The 16,075-nt window shown below is 48.4% G+C and overlaps 1 protein-coding gene across 1 annotated transcript in view; it reads right to left on the reverse strand.

Moving 5' to 3' along the window:
* Positions 1-16,075, reverse strand: part of tnmd (tenomodulin) — a 46,703-nt gene that overhangs the window by 11,319 nt on the left and 19,309 nt on the right. Inside the window, exons 3-4 of the mRNA XM_023794854.2 lie at positions 4,991-5,131; positions 2,809-2,916 (exon numbers count right to left, since the gene is read on the reverse strand). Coding sequence (XP_023650622.2) covers positions 2,809-2,916; positions 4,991-5,131 — 249 coding nt within the window. The remainder of the gene's footprint in view (positions 1-2,808; positions 2,917-4,990; positions 5,132-16,075) is intronic.

Below are 16,075 nucleotides of genomic sequence, written 5' to 3' on the forward strand. Positions count from 1 at the left end.
TATTTGTAGAAGAGTTGCATGAAGGGTGTCTGAAGGATAGCCCACTACTCTTTACAGGGGTCTTGGTTTCCCTATCTGGACTAAAAACCAAGATTTATACCATTAATTACCATTGGAAACAACTGCTGGATTATTATAAAAACAAATCACTATGTAAATCACTCTGCTTCTAGTTATCTGTCATCCAGGATACATTAATCCGGAACATAGTAAGTAAACACTTTACACCTGGATTTCATTTGCGAGTTGATGCTTCTATTCAGAATGAACGTTTACTGGAATGTCAAAGGAGACCTTCTTAAGCAGAGTGAGCATGTAGAGACTCACCACACCTGGCATAATGAGACTTTATCCGCAGATCCATTACTGCTTAAAATGCCAGCTAATATAAAATCTTACATACATACAAGTTGCCAAACTTATGGTAACGTGCACAATCTGCAAAGACACGGAGACGGTCACTTCTCCTGTCAGACAAGCTACATCTTTTACAGAAAAGACCGTCACACACAGTACCCCTGGAAATCATGTGAGACTCCGAGACGGAGACAATGGCCGAACGCCAACTGCCGTGTCAAAGGAAATAGACACTTTCAGAATGAGCTGGAGGCCTTGAGGGCGGCTGCCGAACTGAGCTGCACATCATCTGCATGGACTGCAGAAGAGAAACTCCACCTGCCCTGAACTGTTGCAGTCACAAACATGCAGAGCACGTTAGCATAAAATACAACATGGAGCAATTTGTTAAAACCACATGACATTGTTTAATAGTGATAAAATAAATACTTGTTGTTTCAAGTTTTGCTATCAAGCTATTTTCTTTAATGTTTTACTTTAAATATGTCAAATACTTCTCATTTTTTGCCTCATCTTTATACCATAATATGATGTATTACAATGTACAAGATTTAAATTCTTTATCATTTGTTTAATTAGTTTTTTTCCTCTTTTTACCAAGAAAAAAAAACTCTTTTTACCAAGACATTTAACCTTTCATATGCATAAAGCGTTATCTGTTCTTTGTGTACTTTCTCTGTAAGCATCTTTGAGTTCATGTAAAAGTGCTATATAAATAAAATGCATTATTATTATTATTATTATTATTACTAGCTTTTTGTAACATGCCTAAGCAAATTTCACTGCATGTTAGTTTGCTATTCCATAAATAAGCAAATAACTTCTTAAGTTTGAATAATATGTCTGCCATACATTTCTCAGGGATCAAATTGACCCCGATTATCAGTTTTAGGATAGGAATTTCACCCTTTAGACGAGTGCCGTAACATATGGGTTCTGCCCAAGAACGAACACCTTTCCTGACCCAAAAAGCAAGCTGCCTCATAAACAATTATGGTCTGTGATGAAACGCGGTGTCTTTTAAAAGCCAGTAATCTATGTCATGATACAGTACCTGGAGCCATCTGCTCACCTTCTCCACCCCCGGATAGATACGGGCATATTAGTGCCGGCTTTGGTCACATCTGCTTTTGATGCTTACTTCTTCTGTTTGGCAGATATTGTTATTTTGGTGACACTTTGCTGCCTTTGTGGGACCATGTGGGTCATGATGTATGTCCCCTGCCACACCCCACCCTGGCCCCTCGTACTCTGAACGCCGCCGTAGCACTTCCCTCTCTCTGCTGCTCTGTTGACGTCTGCTGCGCTACTGTGGCATCACCTTGCCTGACTTTAATATGGGTTCCATCGCTCAGTCCAGGTGCATTCTGGGATGTGGTGGCTTCCAGTTTGGAAGATTCTGATGAGGAGATTGGTAGTGGTGCGGCTGGCATTGTTTCGTGACACAGAATGTGGGTTATGTATGGTAGGCGCTCTTTAGCGATCGGGAATTAAGCGATGACTGTAAGTCAGCCCTTCGGTGGGTTTCTTGCATAAATCTCACTGCGGTCCATGACAATGTGACCTCCTTTCCTTGCTGGCGTACCTTTGGCTCTCTTACAGCTCTGCTCTGCTCTGCCTTGCTTAACAGCTGGGAATTAAGGCTAAACAGAAAAATCTAATTAGGTTTCATAGTGAACTAAAAAAAAAAAACAGACAAGAATGGCCAGGACATATGGCACCAGCAAGGCAATTAGTATCTGTAAACATGAATTAGACATTAAAAAAATGAGCGGGTATAGGAAACAGAATCTGGTTTTTGCTGTTGTGGCTTCTGTTCCTGAAGTCACCCAGGGTACCGAGGACGGCGGTGGCATAGCAATGGGCCAGCGGCTTTAATAATCGAACAGGGTAGCAATGCCGCGGGTTCTGTGAAAGAAATGGATTTTTCTCCGCGCAGTTCACAATTCCCATATCATATTGTGACACTGGAGAAATTGATCAGTTTTGTTAAAAAGACGATCACGCCCATCTGCCCATCAGCACCAGCCGTGAAACACAAATGGCCATTAGAGTGAGATGAGCCAGATGAATTGGACAAACCAGGAGCCATATGAAATTTACAGAGTAAACATCTCTAAATCCCATTTTAATGGCTTTACCTGTTCACAGGACTGCTCTCTCCCTTTCCTTAAGGCTATTTGGACTGAGCCTTTAGGAGGATATGATTAAAAATTAATATTAGTTCGAGATTGACAGCACACATCATTAGATGTATACCTTGTGGGCTTTGGGCGTATCTTTACCAGCCTTTTTCTCATGCTGCACTCCAGAGACCCAACTTCAAACTGCTGTGGAAAATGAGACAACGGGAGGATGTGTGTACACTACCCTGGGGGGGGGGGGGGGGGCAGTCACTCCCCCGGCGCTCATCTCACAGAGAGGCAGGAGGAGAGACAGGGGGGTACATACCGAGTTGCGGCCATGGTCGACATCCAGCTCCGCGATTTCGGGCAGGTCTCTGGGCTGTGGCCTGATGTAGCATCTCTGATGTTTGGCGAATCGGATTCCTGTCAGTCCCTTTGGAAAATAATAAAACGAACACGGAGGATTTGTGCATTTACACTTTTTTGCGGTAATTTCAAGGCGACGTGCAGACACAGTAATCAATATGTTCTGACTGCTGTGAAGCATTTTAAAACAAGAGTAGGAGTAGAGGCAAGATGCTGGCAAACACAAAGGCGGCCTTTTCCACTGGGGGTCAAGACTAGCCATTAGCTCCGTTTTTGAAAAGAATGAGTGCTAGATTTTATACAATGGTCAGACGCGGCCGTTTGAAGTGTTTTTGTAAACTGAGAGCTGGCACACACTATAAATGGAGCGGCATGATTAACAATGTCAGCCGGACAGCCTGCGACTCTCCTCCTGACTTCTAGACTCTCTGATTAACAGCGGCAGTATGTGCTTCCTGCCTTTGCAGAGGCGGACAGAGCGAAAACAAAACACATCTTAACAGACAGGAATGTTTCACCTCCTTGAGAAGCTTCTTCTCCTTATAATATGGGTCTCCATGGGATCAGAGTGATAGCGGCAGGCAGGCGCATTAACCCTTGGTGACCAAGTGATCTCCAGCCTGTGCTCTGTATCATCACAAGGTTTACAATGGAAGGTAATATCTGCATGGGTCACGATAGTGTCTGGTCTCCACAGATCTGTCTCAGTCCCATATAGGTAGTGGCATCTGACATCAACTTTGCAGTGCAGACAGATCTGCCTCTTAAAAGTCAGTCCATTCCAATGACTTATATCACCGAACAGCCAGAAATGACTATTACGAGAATTCAGAAAAGGGACCTAGTATTAATACCCATAATGGAGCCTCTTCTTTTCTCACCATTACATTTTTGTGAGTGATTATTTGACCAGCGACATCAGGCATCATGGTCATTTGGGGGTCTTTTCTGTCGCCATGGCACTGTTTCTGTGGGATTCCAGCGGGACACTCCCCCACACTTCTGCTCTGTCAGGATGTCCCCACATGCGGCGCCACCTTATGGCCAGCTGGACATGGGCGTGCAGGAACAGGTGGATGCCCTGCTGCAGCCGGTCACCGCCATGACCTCTCTCCAGGATTCGAACCCTTGGCTCCTGGTCCTGCTACCAACAAGCTCACTGCTGCCCAATCCATTTAGTATAATACTCTGAATACAAGCCGCTGTTTCCATGCATGTCTCCTCTAAGGTGATGTTTGGGAATTCCTGTCTTCACCCCCGCCCTTCCCCCCCCTGCCCCCCCCCCCCAGTTCCACAGGATGTTCACAGTATTAGCCTGGAACAATAGAAAAGGGATTTCGCCGCTGGTCCTGATGGCATTATCTTCCCATTTCCATTCCTCATACGAGCCCTTGGGCTCGGCGGAGATTGTTTCTAAGGTGGCTTTAGAGTGTGTAATGACTTGCAACATCCTTTCTTTATAAAAATCAATTCCGAACTCTGCCTTCAGCTAACACTTAGTATAACTTATAATAAGGTTTGTGTTTTCTTTCGCCCCATTCCTATTTAATCACTGTGTGGTTTGAGGTATCCCTCGCCCCTCTGCTCTCCCAGTGTCCCGTGGCGGAGCCTGGAACCAAACAAATCTCCAGACTGGATTTGCTTCACTGACTGAAGTGGGTAATTTAGGCCTCGGATGGAGGAGAACGTTGCAACAGGCTAAGTGAGAAAGTGAATGTACTGTGTTTGTGCGTGCGTGTGTATGTGTGTGTGTGAGTGCGTGTGTATGTGTGTGTGTGAGTGCGTGCATGTGTGTGTGTGTGAGTGCGTGCGTGTGTATGTGTGTTTGTGTGTGTATGTGTGTGCAGCTGATGATCATTTCTAGTGCGGCTCAGACTACCAGCAAAGCAGAGTTATATGTGAGTTATCGTTTGCCATCTGCTCTTATTGTGTAATAAAAAATGAGGATTTATTTTCTCCCTTGAAAAATAACAGGTTACCTAGCATTTAAGCTGAAACAGATGTACAGTGTGAGATCCGGAGAGGATAGCACAGTACTTAGGTGCTAAATTAATTAGCTTTGCTTTTTGAAACATGGTGAAGTAAGAATATAATTTAGTTTCTTAGAACATGGTGTGTGCAGGTTGCAAGTCACAGCTCACGTTTTTGAAGTCATGGACCTCCAGTACTTCGTCGCTGCCGTTGCCGACCTTGAACATTTCCATCAGACGGTTCGGGTCAATCTCCATCACACTGTCCATCTCTACGCCATCCAGCAGGACCTTATACTGGTGCTTGTACACCTGAAAAGACAGTCAGATACACTGCAAATCACACAAGCTGCTTTCATTAGGGCCAACAAACGGCAGGATGCAGAGGCACCACGCACAGTCGATTCTGACCACACATCAGGAGGAACAGCAGACAAGTTTGAAAACAAACATGAAACAGTGCTAACACGCTAACATTTATTGGTTAAACGTAAAATCGACAGACGAGAGACGGACCAGGCGGCGTCGGTGTGAACGGGGAGCACTCCACAGGTAGTGCCTGGTATTTTCACTGTTCCAGTCGAAAGGTAACTGTGTTTATCAAGGACTCACTGGAGCGCTACGCTTCAGTGCACATAGGGAATGTTTAAAAATCCACTGCCTACAAAAATGATTCATGCTTTGCTGCCTGAAGCACACGGCGCATTTTTATGCGGGTGAATTGTTATAATGAGGAATTTATTGCTGAGGTCGTTGCCGTCCGTCTCAGGAGCACATCGCCGCGTGAAGGGGGACCCTGGCTGGGTCATGTGACCACGCCCAGACCAGAGCACAGGGCCCTCTGTCAGCCATGAAGGCAGAGTAGGCTTCTGCGGTTTGCGGCCCCCTTGTTATTGTCAGTCTGTGAGCGGAGCGTGAGCGTAATGGAATGGGAAGCAGACAGGGTGAGGGTGACAGACCACCAGCCACCAAAGAGCTCTGAGAGGTGAACGGGCACAAAATGGAAATCGAATCCGAATGCTGGTTATAATTGCAGAAAAAACAAATATGGAAAATGAGAAGACTTAATCATTCGTCAATATTTGATCATCATCCAGAATCACTAGCACCAGCTTACTCTTTCTGTCCTGCATATTTTTAACACATACTTACATACTGTTTTTGGAGTTGAGGGTCATTTGGATCAAATTTTGGGATTTGAACCAACGACCATCTGCAAGAACTGGAGTGGCTTAACTACATCGTGCTGCCCCATTTGCAGTCATTATGCCACTCAAGTGTGCTCTGCCCGTACTGCACTTTGAAGACCCTGTTAGGCATGCCTGCATTAACGTATTAAGAGAACCAGAGAGGATTATAGCTGCAGCGGGCTGTTGATTTATAATAATGTGGAATATCATATTATCAGCAGGCTCCTGCTTAGCGGGCCGGGTCCACGAGCCTCCCGCTGAGGACGCCGTCAAGCCGCTATCCAGCCGAAAGGAGGAATTGCTGCTTTCAAGACGGCGCTCCTGCAATTAGGCGTTAGAGACACAGAGAGTGCAGATCCCTAAGGACGCCGCAATCTCCAGTGCAGCAGTAGAGGTGGGGGTGGGGGGGCATGTCAGGGTTAAGGGTAATGTTTTTGAGAGCAGCAGGCTTTTCCCCCCCCCCCCTTTTTTTTTTAACGGAGGCTTTTTATCACAAAATAGACCTAGGATGGCTGACACATTGGTCCACGGAGAATAAGGGAGGATTTTAAAAATTAAATTAAATTAAATCGAGGGGGAAAAAAAAGTTTTGTCTTTTTGTTTGGCCTTGAGGGGGTATTTGTATATGATGTTGGCTAGTGCTACCTTCACACACCGCCCCCCCCCCCCAAAAAAAAAATCACCCATCCACCCCTCTCAACGGCGATGGCAGCCTGCCAGTGGAACCAGAGGTTTCGGCGTCTCACAGAAGCAGCGATAATGGAAGCTGTTTAGCTTCCCTGTCACTTTGCTACCGGCACGCCGGTTCAGGCGGGAAACAGCCGCTCTCGCATCGCTGTAGGGACAGACAGCATCAGCCAAGCCATAATTACGCGTATGATAAAGTTTGTGCTCATTCATAAGGCATCTCCTCTCACAGCAAATGGCAGGTGAAGGTATTCCTTGGGAGAGCTCGTGCTGTTTGAGCCGGTTCTCCGTTCTTTAGCCTATATGTGAACTTGACTCCTAGATGCTGCCACTGTAAAAGACGTTTAAATCTTCGCTCCCACGTCATTCTCATGCACTGCTCCATTAATTGCCTATATGTTGAAATAGATGTCGACTCATATAAAAGGCAAGATTGAGATTTTCCAGGGCCCGTCCTGTCACCTCTCGTTCTCTGCCATGCATAAGAATGAGCCGGAAATTATTGTTCCTGTTACATTTTGAAAGCTGCTGTGACAACAGCACATTATTTCAAATTATGAATAACGGGGCTGTTCACCGGGAAGGGAAACAAACAACGCGAATCTCGCTCCGTGAAGCTGGAGCGACACCCAGGCTAAGAGGGACAGGCCATAGCCGCACAAGGCGCCGAGATAAGCGAAATGAATCAGAAAGAAGCGTGGGCAGTCGTGCACGTGTCCCTTCACAAGACGGAGCTTAATATCGATGGGAATTACGAAAGCGCCAGACCCGTTTACGACGGGCACGAGCCAGACCGTGAGGAGGCTTTTTTCCGACGCTTTTTAGATGTTGTGATTCAACGAATTCAGATAAACAACAAAATGGCAGACTGTGATCTGGGACTGTGTTTGGCTATTTCATATGCAAATTTATGCACAATCATCTTTAAATACTTCAGCTGTAAAACCCAGGGGCTAAATTCGATCATCAATTTGACCACTCTCATAATGTTCTCAGCAGGCTTCCCTAACCCTCCAGAAGCATCAGCCCATGTTTTCTTTCTGCACTTCAGGACTTTACACCATAACAGTATGGGAGGATCTTGGTCTGAGAGGTTTGAGATAAGATTGGCTTTGACTGCTCTAATGACCCCAGGGACCACAGCGCCACCATGAGGAAGCAGAGAGTCTCTGGCTGCACTCAGGCATGGCACAAACACACCTCTCTATCAAGCTCCAACTGAAATTAGGCCTTAGAGAATTTCCTTGCTACGGTAATCCGGTACGTGTTAACTAGTTGTACGGCAGCCAAAAACAGGAGGCGGAGAGGGGGTGTGGCCCCACCCAGCATCCCATCACACTCGATGGGAAAACCTGTCGCCGATGCCAGTCTCCCACTGGGGTGTGTAAACGAATTCCTGAGGACATGATCCAGGGTAGTGCTGGGGGGGCAGGCCGCTCACCTTGAGAGGCAGCAAATGTCTCGACCTGTGTGTATGCTAGTCACACATCTCGTGAGATATGTGTAAGTCCCCCCCCCCCCAAAGACCTCTGCCTCCCGTTACCATGGTGATGGAGTAAGTGAAAAGGAATGAAATGCAACAAGGTGAACAAAGTCCCTGGGCTGGTGGTGACATGGGCCCCTCGGAGAGGGGGTGTGGAGGAACATGGAGGACTAGGGGAGGAAGTCTGACCCCCCCCCCTCCCACTGATCACTGAAGCACAGCCTGACAGCTGTCAATCATGCTCGGATACACTGATAATGGATATCATGGAGGCGAGCGACCTCAGGAAGAGGCACGGCGGTTAGAACATAAGAAATTTACAAACGAGAGGAGGCCATTCGGCCCATGGAGGCGAGCGACCTCAGGAAGAGGCACGGCGGTTACTATGGAGGCGAGCGGCCTCAGGAAGAGGCACGGCGGTTACTATGGAGGCGAGCGGCCTCAGGAAGAGGCACGGCGGTTACTATGGAGGCGAGCGGCCTCAGGAAGAGGCACGGCGGTTACTATGGAGGCGAGCGGCCTCAGGAAGAGGCACGGCGGTTACTATGGAGGCGAGCGACCTCAGGAAGAGGCACGGCGGTTACCATGGAGGCGAGCGACCTCAGGAAGAGGCACGGCGGTTACTTGAATGAACAGGAGCTGCTGGCCATGGGCACACGCTCACTTCCATGTGTAACCGTGGCGTCACCGCTGATGTCACCTCCTACCCTCCATTTCAGTCGCAGCGGTGGGAGGTGCCGGGACGGTTAGAGTCAGATGTACAGACAGCTCACATCTGTCAACTGCACCCGAGGCCACAGACCGTGCCACATTTATGCCACCAGTTTAGTGGGCATTGTGATGGCACTGCAAAGGGGGATAGGGGCAGAAAAAAACCAAGGCACCTCCTGGGACTGCACCGGGGGGGCATCTCATCGAGAAGCACGTCGCATTATCGAGAAGCACGTCGCGTCATCGAGAAGCACGTCGCGTTATCGAGAAGCACGTCGCGTTATCGATAGCCAGAGTGTAGCTGAAGCAGCTGCATTAAATTAGGACAGATTATAGAAAAATCCGTCCAAGATCCTCCTGCCCTCGGCCTTGGAGCTGGGCAAAGGAGCAAAAAAATCAACAAATATAGCACCCCCCCCCCCCACCCCCACCCCCGCCTATCCTAGCCCATCCTCCCTTCTTTAAGCATGCCTCTGCAGCTTTGAACTTGACAGCTTTGTGGATTCTGCAGCCAGTTGTTCTACTCTGGGTCAACGCCAGCAGGCAAAGGGAAAATGTTTCCTTCCCGCCCGTCTGGCAGAGCTACCTTTGGACCCTCAGCACGGAACCGCCGCTGCTGAGTAGCGAGCCTCCTGCTCACTGTGCTTTCACAGCGATTTCTCAATTCGCAGGGACATGGTGGGAGGGGCTCTCTGAAATATTTTATAAAGGTATTTTAAAGGTATTTTCCCAGGGGGTTAAGCAGTGAGCTGGCCTTGGGCCCCCAAGGATTTTCGCTTCTTTCCTTGGACCTTCTTGGGAGCCCTGTCCCTGTCATCTTCTGACTTCCACTTCTGACTCATGTGAGACTTTCTGTATTATACTCTGCGGGGCGGCATGCCCAGTGCTGGAGCCTGGCTAAAGAGAGGAATACGTCAGAACAGAGTGTAGCCCAGGGTTAACCCTTCACCATCATTCTGCTCCCACTGCCTCTGACTGTCTAGATTTATATCCATCCATCCATCTATCCATCCATCCATTATCCTCCATTTATATGGGGTCTGGTCTCGGGGGCAGCAGTCTAAGCAGGGATGCCCAGACCTCCCTCTCCTCAGCCACCTCCTTCAGCTCCTCCGGGGGGATACCAAGGCGATCCCAGGCCAGCCAAGAGACATAATCTCTGCAGTGTGTCCTAGGTCTGCTCTGGGGTCTCCTCCCAGTTGGACAAACCCAAAAACACCTCCCCATGGAGCTGTCCAGGAGGCATCCTATATAGATGCCCGAACCACCTCAGCTGGCTCCTTTCAATGCGGAGGAGCAGCGGTTGTACTCGGAGCCCCACCTAATGTACAAGCTCCTCCTATCTGTAAGGCTGAGCCTAGACACCCTGCGGAGGAAAATGACTCGTGTCGGACCGATCGTTGGATACCAAAACTGACTCTTGATTTACAATTCTATCATAAACAGTCATTCTTCATAGCACTCAAGTGCTTTAGGCTTTCCAAAAGTACTCCTGCTACAGCAACTATAATTACTACTACAACAGCAATTATGAGTAGGGTTACCAGTTATAACTATCACCAGAGCACAGTTAAAGCTACGATCACCGGCTCTACAGTCGCTAAGCGTACTGTCACAGAGACTCGACACCTACTAGCACTGCTCACTAAGTACGTCAGGAGGCTTTACCGAGGCACAGTGGCATTCGTTCCCCTGAGGACGGGCAGGGAAAGTGATCTCGAGCACGCCTCCCTCATGAAGACTTCTCCTTATGTTAAGACAGACGGGTTCGCGGTGGAGAAAAAGACGGAAAGTAATGAAAAGAAAACGAGAGGAGACGCTTCTCTGTGAAAGATGAGACATCAGACGCAGTTAAAAGTATAGCTCTGGACACACTGTTGAGAGCAGCGTAATCATAAGGGACGCGGCGTCTCCGTTTGTACATCAGTCGGAGACGGAGCAGCAGATGGGTGTCTGTGTTTGGAATGTCAAAGTCCACCGAATGAACTTCTGTTGCCTGTCATGCTGAAAGTCTTATCCCCCCCCCTCCCCCCACAGCGTACTCCATTGGCTGGCAAAGCTTGGTGTGCTGCTGTGGTTGGGGGGGGAAGGGGGCAGGCTAGCGTGATTGGTGCTTAGTCAGGAACATGGAGAACAGTCGGGGATCAGGTGTACCTAAGAGAAACAGCCCCGCTACCTGATAAAATACTACTGCCATTGCTGTGGTTACTCCCACCAAGATTACCGCTACACCCGGAACTTAATTTGTGCTGGATCCTGCCAGAACCCATTTGTGGAACTCTCTGTTGTTGAATGTATGCATTCTGGCATCAATTTGTGCGTATCTGGCAGCCCTCTGGGTAAAAACAAAACAAAAACAATAAGATGAAGAAACCTATAATAAAATAAGTATGTATTTTAATTTATAGATCAATTTTCACTCAATTTCACATGCTTTATTACTTTTAGATTTATTCTTAAAAATACATGCATGTTTTCAGCAGCGTGTCTTGCATTCCGGGACCTGCGCCCGTCTCGTTACCCCTCCGCTCTTGTATGCCCTTCGCGTTCCAGGACCTTGTGATTTACAAATTAAGCACTGGCTACAACCACCACTGACAGAAGGCAAACATCACGGCTACTGGCACCTCCAAGAGGGATGGAGATTTCCCATGAAGCGGATGTTGCCTTCCTGATCCATAACTTACGCCTGGGCCATGTCTGATCCTTGTCTTACGGCTGGCATTGCATGTTTAGACAGCCCGTGGCAAGGGCACGGGAGTCTGCATAGCATTCTCGCCGTCCGGACCTTCCGTGTCGAAGAAGGGAGATAAATCCAGCTCTCTGATTTCAGGAGCGAGCACCACTGGAGCTTGACGGCAAAAACTGCGGGACGGCAGTCGAGCGCCGCGGATAAACTGAGCGGAGGAAAGCTTATCGGTATGTCGTACCGAGTGGTCACTTTCAGACGTTTCTGGATCGTCTGCTGTCCCGGAACGGGTGGATGCATCGGCGGCCAATCGAATCATCCCTGTTGAGGTTGACCATCAGAACACAGGCCTAAAGCAAAGCACAGCGGCCTGCCTCACTGTTACACATCATTGGAAAGGGGTAGAGATGTAGTCAGTGAGGGGCCTAAAGAACCAGGTATATTAAGGTCCCTGGATTCAAATCTCAATGTGGGATCTTAGCAACTGCGGCTAATCTGAATAAAGAGGTTTTTTTTTTTATTCTGTGCAAGTTGGTTAGTGAAAGCAGGAGCAAGTCAGATAAATAACATAAATTAATACACAATGCTATAAGGTGCTTTCCTTTTTTTGCTGAACATGTGTTTTTACAGTGGCTGCAATTATCAGCTGAGGTGCTGAACAAGACTTTCCTGTGTGAAGATGCAGTTTATTTCAGTTCCACTTTCAAGGAAGCCAAAAAAAATACGGGAACATAACCTGCATGCCTCTTGCTCTCGTATTCCGTTTGTTCCGGAACCAGCCGCCCACCTCCACAGACCCAAGACGGGGAGTGCTGGTTCGCTCAGGGTCTGCGACTCTTCTAGGAAAAGAGAGGCTCCCCGACCCAAAAGTAAAATCACCTTGTTCGTCCTTGTCCAGTACGGCCACGGCATATTTGTCCCTGTGAAGTAGGCCACTGTGAGCAATCTGCCACTTTAAACTAGAGGAAACATCAGAGAGCATTTCTCCAAATAAGCCTGTACTTCTGATGTGCGCTTTGAATTATTGCTTTAAAAATACATGCTTTTTTGTGGTGGTTTTAATTGCCGGTGCATATATATGTATGCGTCTTTGAATAAATAAGAGCAGCCACTATTTTAAGGTTTTTATATGCATTGCTTTCGTGCTTCTCCAAGAATTTTTCTTAGAAGTGTTGGCAATGCTTGCAGAATGGGTTCCACTGCACGGAACCCGGTACCGTGCAGCTGGGGATAAAAGCGAGTTTGAGACGCCAGGAAAAGGATAACGCTAGAGATTCCATAATGTATTTTTGTATCACAGCTTGGACCGTGGACCAACACAAACATGAAGCTTGTCTGGCAGGAGAAAGAGCTCTGTGGAGCAGAGGTTGACGTGTGCTGCGTGGTCCTTGGAAGCTACAGACAGTGATTTAAAAACAGTGCGGCACTAATGCTCACGAAACACCACAAAAGCTGGCTTTTCCCTCATTTTAGAACATCACTCCATCCCCGGTTCCCCCCGCTCTGAAGACTGCCTTAATGACCCACTTTTCTCCCACAACCCCCAGGTGGGACTCCATCACCAGCTACATTTGACCACCTTGCTGTGGTCGGCTCACGTCTGAGACCGGGTTTGATTTGTGGGGAGGGGGGGGGGGCGCTGCGGCCCCTCTCCTCGGCTCTGCGGCGTACATGACTAATCACAGTAGCCGGTTTGAACAACTTGAGCCCCGCCTGGCCATAAATCACCTTCGCACAAGCCTCCGTGCCATTAATGGCGTAGTGGGGGGGAGGGATGACGGAGCCAGGGACCAGCTTGATCTCTTGACGGTCAGCGGGCTGTTCCAAGCCCAACTCAGGCACCACGACGCATTGTTGTCTGAAGTATCGATTGTGTTTTATGTCCTGAACAAAAGAAAACCCAGTGTGCCGTGTCGCGGGACTGCTTTCAACTCGCCATTCTTCTACACGATACCCGGTATCGCTTCACTGCCCTTCCCTTTTGTTTTGGCAGAGGGGACGTCCTGAAAAACGCACTACATTATTTACAGGTGGGGACCCATATACAGGAAGACAATGGCACACAGTGGCTTTAACACAGCCCCCCCCCCCCCCCAAGTTAGTTCTGTGGGTGAAAGGCGCCGCCCCTATGCCCCCGGGACATCGCGATCAGCCGCCTCACAATTCTCCCCCGGCGAGACTCGATCTCACAGGCTATTATGAGCCTGCCACCGCCACGACCTCCCGTGGCCGCCGTCTTGCGTTCCATATCTGCCCGTCTCCCCTGGGTCCCAAACGACGTGGAACAAAGCAGTCCCCTCTCGGACTATCTGGTGCCCCCGCTGAAGGTCTGGCGGGCCCCTTTCGCCACGATCGATGCTACACTCCTGTCGCGGCGCACCGAAGAAACTCGTCGAGGAAAGAGGAGGCAGAGCTGGAGAAACGAGACACTGCGTTTGCAGGCATCACGCCAGTGGCCTCGGGGTCTGGCGAGCTCAAGGACGCCATCGGCGCCTACGTGAAGAACACACTGGAAGTGTCAGTTCATCTGAATTCATTCTTGGTAGCTGAATGCAAGTAATCTTGTATAATAAATGTCCGGTTGATGTAGCATTAAATATTCATCTACATCCTCCCCACAGACAATGGCACACTCCGATGCATCTTCATGAACATGCCTTTGCAAGACCAAATATTGAGGCAAATGTCCATTCAAGGCACTGAATTATAAGCCAGCAGGTCGCTGGGGGGTGAGATGGGCTGCTTTAGTCACAGGCTCAAATGCCCGTCACTCTCATCCAGTTGTGCCCCCTCCCATCCCCCCCCCCCCCCCACACCTCCCGGACTGATAATTTATCTCACTGCTTGCACTCCTGTGGCTTGGCGACATTTAAGGCCCACGCGCAAGGACTGCAAGTCGGTGTTTTTGCATTGCTCAGACGCACCAGGCTAATTTGGCCAGCTGAAAACAGCACAAACTGCTAATGAGGACTGAGATGTTTTTTAAGCCAGCAGGGAAAAGGGAGGGGGGGGGGGGAAGATGCGAGAATATGTGGGCTGAAAGGGCAACTCCGTCAGCAAAGTTGTGATTTTTGTTCTTAATATGGAACAACAACTTTAAGTGGGTATTGTTTTGATACGCTTGGCACGTAAATACGATAAACACAAAATCCTACCTGACCCAACTCCGCGCCTCTTATTGTTAAACAACTGCACTGAAAAGGCAGGAAAGAATACAGCTCTACTTCAAAAATGAGAGCAAATATATTTGTTTCAAACAGACTGGATTTTTGACTGCATCCTTCTGATTCTTTGGGATAATCCCGGTTTGTGGGCTTCGAACCCTTAGCGGTGCCCATGATTACCCACAATGTCTCTGGGGGTATATCACCTTGAGTTCAGCCTTTGGAGCTGTCAGGTCACCAACACACTGCACTAAAGGACAAGGGGATCGGACCGAGGTGGAGCCATTTGCAGAGTGGCGGATGCCGGCACATAGATAGAGATCTGCAGCTTCACGCGTGAGCACGTCTTTCCGAGGACAAGTGTATCGATAAGCCGTGGAAGCTGAAAGTCGTCAGGGCTCCCTCCTCTTCCATCAAACCTGGTAGCTCATTCATCAGTGTCAGACGCTTTGCGAAAAGCAACATCCACTTGGACAGGGACATTCCATCCGCTACAGCGAAGAGCTCTACCATTATTCTTAACCACTTTCTTTTCCCTAAAGCAACTTATATACATCCGGATATTTTACTAGGGTAATCCAAGGTAGTCCAGCAGGGGGCCTCTTGGGAATGAACTGGCAGACTTAATGTTGAAAATATGTCCTTAACTATGTTATCTGTTTCCCAAAATGAAATAGAATAAAAAGCTTTTTCTGACCTGGGCTGTGGCTTACATTTTAAAGGTTTTTTATACCAAACCTTCGGGGCCAAAGGGCTGCTTGCATTATTCTCTGGCAAGATGTGGAGCTCTGTTGCTCCAGGACCGGAAAATTATGCCTCGGAATGCAGAATGTGCAGAACACAGAGCTTCATTCCGAAGTCCAGTTTAGACAGGCACTGGAGAGCACGGAACGCCTATTTTTAGTACCCGGAGTTTCGCCATGAACCGCAGTACCGTACGGCCCTGGAGTTAATGGACTTTGCGATAGTAATGCGGACCTGTAGGCGTAATGCAAATTTACGGCTGAGACGCGCGGAGCCATCCTGTCTATCGACCAAGCATTAACCGTGTGGGCGGCACGTGAGCGGCTCGAGTCACCGGATATGCAACCACATAATTCTTATTATCTACATTTACTTATTTAGCAGGAACTTTTATCCAAAGCAACATACATTTTTGAGAAAGCAGAATCAGCCAGTCCCTGGTGCAGTTGAGGGTTCAGGGCCTCTCTCAGGGGCCCTACGGTGACATCACTCTGCCAATCCTGGGATTTGTACCAGTGGCCTTCTGATCAAAGGCAATGAATCACAAGCCTCTGAGACACACATCGCTATCATTATACCTGCTATAGT

The sequence above is a fragment of the Paramormyrops kingsleyae genome, chromosome 10 (assembly GCF_048594095.1).
Source record: "Paramormyrops kingsleyae isolate MSU_618 chromosome 10, PKINGS_0.4, whole genome shotgun sequence".
NCBI classification, from domain to species: domain Eukaryota; kingdom Metazoa; phylum Chordata; class Actinopteri; order Osteoglossiformes; family Mormyridae; genus Paramormyrops; species Paramormyrops kingsleyae.